At 36.2% G+C, this 12,149-nt stretch overlaps 1 protein-coding gene across 3 annotated transcripts in view; it reads left to right on the top strand.

Annotated features, from left to right (window-relative positions):
* Window positions 1-12,149, top strand: part of ETFA (electron transfer flavoprotein subunit alpha) — an 86,932-nt gene that overhangs the window by 32,621 nt on the left and 42,162 nt on the right. For all 3 annotated transcript variants that reach the window (XM_036067662.2, XM_078079034.1, XM_078079035.1), the window contains exons 6-9: window positions 1,190-1,300; window positions 1,930-2,031; window positions 2,344-2,412; window positions 7,382-7,464. In XM_036067662.2, the coding sequence (XP_035923555.1) occupies window positions 1,190-1,300; window positions 1,930-2,031; window positions 2,344-2,412; window positions 7,382-7,464 (365 nt within the window). The remainder of the gene's footprint in view (window positions 1-1,189; window positions 1,301-1,929; window positions 2,032-2,343; window positions 2,413-7,381; window positions 7,465-12,149) is intronic.

The following is a 12,149-nucleotide window of genomic DNA, read 5'->3' as shown; positions in this document are numbered from 1 at the left end:
AGTATTTTAAACAAGTCATACACTTGCTTTAAATGGACCATCTTAAAAGTTTCTGAGAAAAATCTTAATCTTAGATGTGCTTCTAGACCATGACATGACATTCTGTTTGATAGATCCAGAGCACAGTTCTTTCCTGCTTGGTTATTCAGTTTACAGAGCGATGAGATTTTTCCAGTCATCAATAAAAATTAGATTCACTAGTGGCACCTGGAGAAGCAAAACTTTTCCATTAAAAAAATAGTATTCTTAATCTTCACTGCTTCTACTCCATTTCCATCTGCATTAAGAAATTCATTTCAGTGTCTCTTTAGTTGATTGATCTTCTGCTAAGCACACTGGTCTCTAGTGCGGCTAGAAAAAGTAGTGAACTCTTTGTTCTTTCTGATTGAAGTTGTGTGTTTTCAATTTAATGGTCAGTTCTCAAATTAGATCTTTCATCTTTAATAGAGTTTGAGGGGAAATATTGGTCAAGTTTAGGTTGCTCTTACATGATTGCTAACCCATAAGAAATGTCTTAAATTCTTTTAAAGTCTTGGCACATGATACCTCTTGTTCTTTATGCCCTATCATGTTTTCTTTCTTTTTTAAAAAAAGATTTTATTTATTTATTTGAGAGAGAGAGAGCGCCCATACGCGCATGAGCGGGGGAGAGAGAGGGGCAGAGGGAGAAGCAGACTCCCCGCTGAGCAGGGAGCCGGATGCTGGGCTCCATCCCAGGACCCTGGGATCATGACCTGAGCCGAAGGCAGACGCTTAACTGACTGAGTCACCCAGGTGCCCCTGCCCTATCATGTTTTCATTTATTTTCTTCTCTTAGTAAGCCTAGTAGCTGCATTCTTAAGTTGTTGCAGCTCATATTCTTGAGTTACTGTGTTTTTGGAGAAGGAAGCTTTTGTTTATATTCCTTTAAAAAGAGTACACCTTATTAGTGTGGCTTCCTAGCCTATTCCAATTTCTTGCTTCCAGGCAGGTCAGCACTTGTCCTGCTTTTAAATAAAACATCCAAGGTTATACAAATATCCACTGATAAGTTTCTTAAGTATTATGGTCCTTTTTTCTGTACTTGGTAGAGGTAGAAAACAACTGGTTCATAGTTATTTCTTCCTTGTTTTCATGAAGTAAATTCTGAATCTCAAAGGATTACTTGCCTTTCATGGGTGTTTTTAAAAAAATAAATTGTGTATTTCAGGAAATGCTTTATGTACAGTGAAGTGTGATGAGAAAGTGAAGGTGTTTTCTGTCCGAGGAACATCTTTTGAAGCTGCAGCAACAAGTGGAGGTAGTGCCAGTTCAGAAAACGGTGAGTGTTCGTTTGAAGTTTGTTTTGTTTCTTGTTTTTTAGTTCACTGATTATATTAGAATAAGAGATGGCCTCTGGTTAAATTTCTTAAACAGTGTCTGAGAGCTCAGTCTAAATAATATTCCCAAGCTTTCCAAAAAGAAGAAATATTTATAATGTGCCTTTTTCATATCACTTTTGGTACTGGTATAGTTGCTTTGGTAGATCAAAGGGGTGTTGCTTTACTTTTTTCTCACTGTTTCCTATTATAATACTTGGGAGACTCCATATAATAGAAGAATATAATTAATAGTGAATTTATAGAGGGTGTTACTCTTTAATATATATATATATATATAGATAGATAGCTTATTTGAACCTCATGGAGGGTTATTCCAGTTTTATAGATAGACTCAGAGAATTAAATGACTTCTCAAAGGTCATATAGCTTAATGAGGTAAAGGCTGGAATCTAATCCCTTCAATTCTTTCCAAAAATCAGAGAGAATGAAATTAGAAGCACAAAAAATTCACAGTAACTAACAAACTTAAATTTCATGGAATTAATTCTTTATGTGTTTCTTTTAAAAATTACTATTATTGAATTTTAACTCACGGTCATTCTTTTGTTATCTGTATCAACGTATGCAGTATCAAGTCCTTCCCCAGTGGGGATAGCAGAGTGGCTTGACCAGAAATTAACAAAAAGTGATCGACCAGAGCTAACTGGTGCCAAAGTGGTGGTATCTGGTGGTAAGTGGAATATTGTAATTTATTAATTTTAAAAGATGTTGTAAAATTAAAATTGATTTTATTAGTATTTATTTTAGAGCAGCACAGATTTTCTTTTTTCAAATGTAAGAAGTAGATAAGATTGCAAGTATTATTCCCATTTTACCAATTAGGAAAATGAAATGAGCTTGATGGTAACACAATTTGGGCTCTCAGTTGCATATCTGTATTGCTGGCACCAGGGGGAGCATGGTACAAGTCATCTCCACAGCTGTATGGAATGGAGTTTATGTTTACTTAATTTTTTTTTTTTTTTCCATCTTCTTCAATGAGGTCGGGGTTTGAAGAGTGGAGAGAACTTTAAGTTGTTATATGATTTGGCAGATCAACTACATGCTGCAGGTAAAGATATTTTCTTTAGTAGAAAAATACTCCCTTTTTGTTGGAAATATTTTTTCTTTATTATTTCATTTATATATAAGTCACTCAAGGCTGCAGATTATTTTGCTTTCTCTGGTTTTCAACTTTTCTCTCTGAAATGGTTTTTCTTAGTCTCCAAGTAAATGGTATAGCATTCAGTGTGGAGAGAGTCCTTATGCTTTTTTATTGTTTATCTGACACTCTTATATTTGTGAAATCTTTGTTATTTTTCCATTTATTTATTTATTTATTTATTTATTTTTAAAATAATTTATTTATTTGAGAGAGAGAGAGGATGAGAGCAGGTTGAGGAGCAGAGGGAGAAGCAGACTCCCTACTGAGCAGGGAGCCCGATGGGGGGCTCGATCCCGGGACTCCAGGATCTTGACCTGAGTCGAAGGCAGCTACATAACTGACTGAGCCACCTAGGCGCCTCTGTTTTTCCATTAAAAAAATTTTTTAAATGTGCCTACTTCAGATTCTTGTTTTTCTCTTTATTGGTAGTTTAATAATCTCTTATAAAAGTAGAAATTAACATTATTTTAAAATTGTAGTTAACCATTTATAGGAAAGATAGAATGTATTAAAAATGTACTGATGAGAGTGGAATGGTTTTTGAAATCAGAAAATTGGAAATATTTTAGTTTTTAACTATAGAACTATTGCATGAATATATTCTTTTTACAGTGGGGTGCCTGGGTAACTCTGTTGCTCAAGTGTCCAACTTTTGATTTTGGCTCAGGTCACGATCTCAGGATCGTGAGATGGAGCCCCGCATTGGGCTCTATGCTGGGCATGGAGCCTGCTTAAGATTCTCTCTCTCCCTCACTCTCCCTGTCCTTCCCTGCTTAAGATTCTCTCTCTCTCCCACTCCCTCCCCATCTCTCTCTCTCTCTCTCTCTAAAAAAAAAAAAAAAGAAAGTCTCCATTCTTTTCTTTCTTCCCCTTCGTTAAGAGTTTTGTGTATAACTTTCTAGGTTTTTCGTATGCTTTTATATTACCTGACATATGTACTCATAGTACCTGATATATGTACTCAACAGTAATGGTTTTGTCTGAATAAAGGCATGATATTGACTCTATAATCAGATGGTTTTATTTGAGGGTGTTTATTTCATTCACTTATTCTTTAATTGAACAAATATTTATTGAGTGTCTGCCATATGCCAGGCATTATTTTAGGAACTGGGAAATAGCAGTGAGCAAAATAAGCAGTCTCTCCCCTTGTGGAAGTTATATTTGTATTTGGGTGAGACTAGACTTGTATTAGTTTCTGTGGCTATTGTAACAAACTGCTGTAAACTCTGGCTTAAAACAACAGAAAATTATTCTTACAGTTCTAGAGGCCAGAAGTATGTTGAAATCATGGTGTTGGCAGGACCACACTCTGGGAGCAAATCTGTTCATTTCCAGCTTTTAGAGGCTGCCCCAACATTCCTGGGCATGTGACTGCATCACTGCAATCTTTGCCTCTGTCTTCAAATCACCTTCTTCTCTGTGTATCTGTATCAAACCTCCCTCTGTATCCCTTTTTTATAAGGATACATGTGATGACGTTTAAGGGACCACCTAGATAATTCAGGATAAGCACGCTCTTTTAAGATCCTTTATATCATATCTGCTGCCATGTTGGTAATACAGATTCTGGGGATTAGAAAGTGAATATATGGGGCGCCTGGGTGGCTCAGTCAGTTAAGCATCTGCTTTGGCTCAGGTCATGAGACCAGGGAAAGTGCAAAATGGAAATGGAATGGAAAGTGCAAAAAGGGAGAGTAGTAAGAGATAAGACGGAGAGTAATAGACCAGACCATATAGGGCATTATGTGCCTTAGTAAGGAGATTGCTTTTCTCTTGATGAAATAGGAAACCACTGAAAGGTTTGAGTAGAAGAGTCACATGACCTGACACTCTAGCTGCAGTTTTGAGTGTAGGGGGATAAGTGCATTAACGGGGGGATCAGTTAGGAGGTTGTTTTAATCATTCAGGTGAGAGATACTGGTGGTTTGGATCAGGTTAGTAGCAGTAGATGTAGGGAGAAATAGTTTTAGGATATATAACTGAAAGTAAAGAAACTGGGATTTCTTGATAGATTGGACATATATATTATGAGAGAGAGTTTTTATTTGGCAGTTGGTAGGATGAAATTACCATTAGCTGAGACAGTAAAGACCCCAAGTGGCACAGTTTCCAGGGAGAGATCAGGAATTCCGTTTTAGGCATATTAAGTTTTGAGTTAACAGTAAACATACAAATAGAAATGTCAATTAAACTGTTGGTACAGGAATGTGGAGTTCATTGGAGAAGTTTGGGCTAGAGTATAAATTTGGGAATCAGTTGCATTTCGATGGTATTTGAAGCCATGAAACTGGATGACCTCACCAAGGGAGTGAGTGTAGATAAAAAAGAGGTCGCAGGACTAAGCCCTAGTCACTGTAAGATTAAAAGTTAGGGGAGAAGGAGAGAAAGAAGACCAAAAGGAGTGTGGTAAGTAAGGCAGGAAAACCAGGACAGAGAGCATGATGTTTTGGGATCCAAGTGAAGTGTTTTAGTCAGGTATTGTAGTATGTCAAGGAAGATGAGGACTGAGAGTGACTAATTGATTTAGCCACTTAGAAGTCATTGGTGACTTTGAGCATTTTTAGTGGAGTAGTGGGCAAAACCCTGAGTGGAATGGATTTAAAAGAATGATCCTAAATGGTGGTTACATGACTACATTCACTTTATGATAACCATTGAGCAGTACCTTTGTGATTTGCATGTGTTTTGTACGTGTGTTATGTCTTAATAAAGTTTTTAGAAAAAGATTCGGAGGCCTGGAATTGGAATCAATGAATACAGACAACTCTTTAGAGAGATTTTGCTATATGGGAAAGCAGAGAAATGAACAGTATTTAGGGGAGAATGGGGCCAACAGAGGGGCGTTTTAAAGAGGGGACAAATAATAGCATGCTTCTATGCTGATGGGAATGCTCCAGTTGAGAGGGAAAAATTAATCATGCAGGAGAGGGAGGGGAGAGTTGCTGGAGTAATGTCCTTAAGTAGGCAAAAAAGAATATGGACACAGCTGTAGGTTGATGGGTGTATGTTAGTTGGAACATGTGGGAATTCGCTTGTGATTATTCCAATTTCTTAAGTGAAATAGGAAGCAAGGTCATCAGCTGAGAGTGAGGATGTTAAAGAGTATTGGACGTTTGACAAGAGAAGAAAAGATATGAAATTTTAATTTAGGAAACAGAATTAAGGCCTATTTATTTAAAGTAAAACCTAGTTAACACAGCTCAGTGTTGGTGTTTTTCTCCAGTTATGCTGAACTACAGGGGACAGGTAAGGAAAAGATAGAGAGGTTGTTTAGTCTGTTAACTGGAGATGGAGATTTTTTCTAGTTGAGAGTGATGATGAAGGCAAGGAGATTGAAGGCGTACGCAATGAAGTGATTAGAGTCATTGATCATAGAATTTAAGCTAGGTAAAGAGGAGACAACATAGTGGGAGGGAGGGTCAGTGAATAGAAATGTAGATCCCAGTGAGGTCAGAGGATTGTTGGAGCTGGGTGTGAAGGGAGTCAGCTGGAAAGAGTAGGTCACAGAGAGACATTGGAAATTGAGATTGTCAAGGGATATCGGTAATGGAAAGGTTGGGGATATGACCATGGGTGTGGCTGAGTACATAGATGATTGGAGAAGAGTTTAAGGAACCAAGAGGCCAGGTGTTGAGATCTCTGAGAATTAAGACTAGTGTTGGAGAAAGTGGCAATGGCCCAGAAGCTAAAAATCATTGAGAAATGAAGGGGATTGGACTCATGGTTAATAGCCTACACAGCAATAAATGGGTGACATGATCTGACGACGTGAGATTCAAAGCTGAAGGCTTTTAAGGAGGAAGGAGGGAGAACTTTCTGAAGGTGTCAGTGAAGAGTCCCACCTCCAGGCCCAGTGGTATGAAGATGGTGGCAGACAGAGCAGCATCTGCTGGAGGGAACTGCAGGGGAGTTGTTGTCGTCAGGGAACATCTAGACAAATGAGAAGATGGGTGTAGATTAGGGAGCATGCAGAGCATTATGGAGATTAGTGTGTGAATTATGAAGGATAACCTTTGAGTCTGGGCCTTGTAGTGACTGAAGTAAATAAAGGGCAGTATGTGACCAATCCTCACTGATTCAGGTAGTGTTGAGACTATGTGCCTTAGGAGGTAGTAGGAGTACTGTCTGTGGTTTCCTCTTGTCCTCTCTAGATGAAGATGAAGAGGACCCGAGACTCGTTCTTGACCCCTGCTGAGAGGGGTGACCTTACTCCAAGTACAGGGCTCTTTGTTGACTCCTGCTGAAGGAGGATAAAAGGCTACTTCTCATTTTTTTTTAGATAGGTTAAAATTTAACTTGTGTTATGTGTAACTTATCTTTATCTGATCACAGGAGATAATGATATCATAGTACCTTCAAAAGTTGTGAAGTTATTGCATAAAGGAACATTATATAATGGTATCCCAAACAGATGATAATATATGTTTTATGAATGCCTAGAGGCCTTTTTGATAAAGCAAGCGGAGGACTTCAGCCAAATTTAAAATTTAAAATCCTTGGGTATAAATAGAAGGCATTTCTTTTTTTTTTTAATTTTTTTATTGTTATGTTAATCACCATACATTACATCATTAGTTTTTGGTGTAGTGTTCCATGATTCATTGTTCGTGCATAACACCCAGTGCTCCATGCAGTACGTGCCCTCTTTAAAATAGAAGGCATTTCTTGAAGTTTTGTGTATAAAGTGCACTAGTACTTCATTTTAGAATTCTTGATCAGTGATAAGGGGATTTTTTTCTAAAACAAGGCCTTTATAAAATAAATTTGTAATTGTACTTATCAGTATCTTTTTATACAGTTATTAGTGAATATCCCAACCAGCTGATGAATAGAGCTTAAAAAAAAAAAATGACAAATATGTTTTCGTCTTTAGTTGGTGCTTCTCGTGCTGCTGTTGATGCTGGCTTTGTTCCCAATGACATGCAAGTTGGACAGACGGGAAAAATCGTAGCACCAGTGAGTATTGCGATAAAATACGCCGTGCAAAATTCTCTGGGGATAAAAAGTTTGTGTGTGTATATATATATTTGTTGAATAACCATCTCAGATACTTTTCAGTGTATCTAAGCAGTTAGCCATTACAGTGGTGAACATGTCCTCACGAGGTCTGTGGATTTCTTGGTCTCAGTTAAAATGCTTAGCAGTTCTTAAATCCAGCATTGTCTTTCAGATTTTTTTTTAAAGTTTTTATTTAAATTCCAATGTCTTGGGGTGCCTGGGTGGCTCAGTTGGTTAAGTGTCCGACTCTTGATTTCAGCTCAGGTCATGATCTCAGGGTTGTGAGTTCGAGCCCCATGTTGGGCTCTGTGCTGGGCCTAGAGTCTGCTTGGGATTCTCTCTCTCCCTCTCTCTCTGCCATTCCCCACCCTCTCTCTCCCTCTCTTAAAAAAAAAAAATTCCAGTGTCTTGGATTTTTTTTAAAGCAGTGGAACACTGTCAAATTCACATAAAATCTTTAAAAAAAATTCACATCACAACACCAAATATAAAATTGGTGGAAATAACATTTTATTAGTAAATGGATTTTATAAGTTCACATTAACATTTATTTACCATAGAGCCTATTATTAATAAAAACTGTATTAATGAACACAGAATCTTGAAATCAGGAGCTATGAATAATAGTTGTCTCATCCTGAACACCTACTTTATCTCTCTTATTTTGTCTAGCTGCATGAAATTCAGAAAATTCTCATCCATATAGATAAGTGATACTAGAATATTCTTCAGTTAAACCTATCCAAAACTTAGAAAATAAATACTTTGGTTTCAAAGTTCAGTCACTAACCGTATCTAATGATTGTTCATATTACATGAGTAGACATCTTCAGGCTTGAATTTACAAAAGATCAGACCCACAACGTTCCTAATTGATAATACTTCTACAAGAAATTCAGAATGCACTGAGGTGGCAGACAAACTTTTATTTAGTTTGACTGAAAGGCAGCACTTGTTAAGTAGAACAGCTGAATGATGGAATGACCAGTGGCATCCTTATCTGTATTGAAAATAAATGTCCACAAACAATGAATCATGGAACACTACATCAAAAACTAATGATGTAATGTATGGTGATTAACATAACAATAACATTTTTTAAAAAAATGCTGATATAATAAAATCCACATATAATAAAAAAAGAAAATAAATGTCATACAGTCAGCTTTCTTCAACATTGCCATTGTGAATATAGAATTATTTAAATTTTTTTATAAGGAATTTAAATATATTGAATACTTTAAAGACTTTCTTTAACATAAATCATATAATCCCCAGAGATTCTGATTCATTAACTCTGAGTTAGGCCTGGTCATGTATATATGTATGTATTTGTGTGTGTGTGCGCGCGCGCACATTTAGGCTTTAAAACTTAAAACAATCTAGGGGTGCCTGGGTGGCTCAGTTGTTTAAACATCTGGTTCTTGGTTTTGGCACAGGTCATGATCTCAGGGTAGTGAGATCGAGCACCTTGTTGGGCTCTGCCCTGAGCATGGAGCCTTCTTAAGATTCTCTCCCTCTCCCTCTGCCCTTCCCGTCTGCTCATGTGTGCATGAGTGCTCTTTCTCTCTCCTAAAAAAACCCTTAAAAAACCTTTTTGAAGCAGTCTCAAGTGTATAGAAAACTTGTGAGTACAGACCAAAAACCTTTATTTTTGTGGACCATTTGAAAGTAAGTTGTTGAGATGATACTCCATCATCCCCAGATGAGTTATGTAGAACATTCTCCTATATAACCACCATACAACTTTTAAAATCAGGACATTACAATTGATACATTAATTCCATCTTATCATCAGATCCCATTCAGGTTTTGCCTATTGTCTAGTAATGTCCTTTATAGCAAGAGGCTTTAGCTCAGAATCACATGATGCATATAGTTGTCATGTATCCTTCCATCTTAAACAGTTCCTGTCTTACCTTGACTTTCATGACCTTGGCACTTCTGAAGATTATAGGATAGCTATTTTGAAGAGTAGAATGTCCCTCAAATTAGGTTTGTCTTGTTTCCTCACAATTCAATTTAGGTTATATATCTTTGACAGGATTATCACAAAAGTGGTATTTCATCCTATCAGGTGGTACACAATTTCATTTTGTCTTATTACTAATGATTTTCACTTTGATCATTTCATTAAGGTGATAGCTGTGAAATTTCTCTGCTATAAAGTTACTTTTCCCTTTGTAATTAATAAATGTTTTATGAGGAAGTACTTTGAAATGATGTGAACATTCCAATTGTCCTTAGACTTTCAATTCATATATTTATTTATATCAGTATGGACTTCTGATTCCCATTTTACTGAGTGGGTGAAAATCTATCGTCATTATTATTGTTGTACAAATTATCCCACATTTGGCCAGTGAGAACCTCTTAAAGGTGGCTTCTGTGTGTTTTTTGACGTGTTCCCATTTTTCTCTCCCTTTCTTACTTTCTAACAGAACAGTATGTTCCAGGCTCATTTTGTACTTTTCTTATCTGAGCCCTGGAGTCCGTCTTTTCTCTAAAGAGCCCTGGTTCCTTTTAGTGAAGAATAGTATTTAGCAGCCAACAGCTGGATGTTAGCTGCTTTCATTGGTATTAGGTTGTTGTTATTCCCAGAACCTCTCAGTGAAAAAAGCTAGGGAATGTGCATAGCTATGTGTATGTGTAGGCACATACACACACATTTACATCTGTATTTCTGTATCAGTCTCTATTCTATATATTGAAAACCATAGTTCATTTTGATACTGCCAATTCCAGTCCAATACCACAGGATCAATTCTGGTTCTCTCCCTTTCCCTGTTTGTAATGCCCTTCTTCTACAGTGAAAAACCTGGACTCTGCCCTGCACAGATGCCCTCCCTCCTTGCTCCACTCAGGTTCTGACACCCTGCACTGAACAGTCCTTCCATATAGATACCCTCCCCACTTTGCTTGGGCTCTGATACTCCTGTCTGGATCATTTCTTCCCAAAGTTTACATTCCCACCAACTGTGTATTTGGGTTCCAGTTGCTCCTCATTTTTACCAATATTTGGTGTTTTAGCTGTTGAATAGTGAATGTGTAGTGGTACCTTATTGTGGTTTCAATTTTCATTTGCCTGATAGCTAATGATGATGAACATTGCTGTGTTTTGAGGATTCACATGTCTTCCTTATGAAGTGTGTTTAATTCTTTGGCCCTTTTTTATTGCTTGTCTTTTTGTTATTTAAATGTCATCATTATATATATGTTATATATATAATTAAATTACTTATGTAATTATATAGTTATAATATGTGAGCTTCTTATCAGATATGTTTTACAAATATTTCTCCCAAGGTGTGGCTTGCCTATTTATTTTCTTAATGGTATCAAGTTGAGGAACTTCCCTTCTGTTCCCATTTTGTTGAGTTGTTACCATGAATGGTTGTTGAATTTTGTCAAATGTTTTTCTACATTTATTAAAATGATCATGATTTTTCCTCCTTTATTTTGTTAATATGATGAATTACATTGTTTGATTTTTGAATGTTCAAGAACTTTGAGTTACTGTGATAAAGCCTACTTGATCATATCTTTTTAATATACTGCTGGTTTTGATTGACTGGTATTGTGCTAAGGATTTTGGGGTCTGTCTTGATCAAAATCTGTAACTTTCTTTTTAAAGAATATTTGTCTAATTTTGGTATCAACATTATGCTGGCTTCATAAAACGAGTTGAAAGGTGTTCCCTACTGTTCTATTTTCTGGATGATTTGTGTAAGATTGATATATTTGTTTTGTTTTGTGTTTTGTCTTAAATGTGATAGAATTCACCAGTGATGCCATTTTGGCCTGGAATTTTCTTTGGTGGAGTATTTGACAATTAACTCAGGTTCTTTAATGGTTTTAGGGCTATTCAAATTTTTTATTTTATTTTGAGTCTGTTCGGCTGAGTGATATATTTCGATGAATTGGTCCAATTTTTCTAAGTCAAATGTATTGGATAAAGGTGTTTATAATACTGCCCTATTTTCTTTTCATTGTCTATAAGATCTGGAGTGATAGCTCCTCTTTAATTTCTACAATTGGTAATTTGTGTCTTCTCTTTTTTGTTCACTTTCTCTTCATCAGTCTAGTGAAGAGTTTATAAAAATTTTTAAAAAATCTCAGTGATCCAACTTTTTTAGAATGACAGACTTATTGAGATATAATTCATGTTCCATACAATTCATCCAATTAAATGTTTAATTCAGTGGCTTTTAGTATATTCACAGTTATACAGCCATCACCTCAGTTAGTTTTAGAACATTTTCATTGCCCCCAGAAGACACATACCTGTTTTTTTCCCCAACTCCTCCAGGCCAAGGCAATTAACATTCTACTTTCTGTCTATATAGATTTGCCTATTCTGGACATTTCATATTAATATTTCATAATAATTGATTATGTAATAGGTGGTCTTTTGTGTTTTTTTTCATTTAGCATAATGTTTTCGAGGTTTATCCATGTCATACTATTACTTTTTATTGCTAATGGTATTCCATTATGTGGGTATGCCACATTTTATTTATCCATTCATAATTTGATGGACATTGGGGTTGTTTTCACTTTTTGGCTATTACGAATAATGCAGATATGAACATTCATTTACAAGTTTTTGTGTGGACATATATTTTAATTTTTCTTGTATATAT

The sequence above is a fragment of the Halichoerus grypus genome, chromosome 8, assembly GCF_964656455.1.
Source record: "Halichoerus grypus chromosome 8, mHalGry1.hap1.1, whole genome shotgun sequence".
In the NCBI taxonomy this organism is placed as follows: domain Eukaryota; kingdom Metazoa; phylum Chordata; class Mammalia; order Carnivora; family Phocidae; genus Halichoerus; species Halichoerus grypus.
The sequence above is the reverse complement of the archived record's forward strand: the minus strand, read 5'-3'. Positions and strand labels throughout refer to the sequence as shown.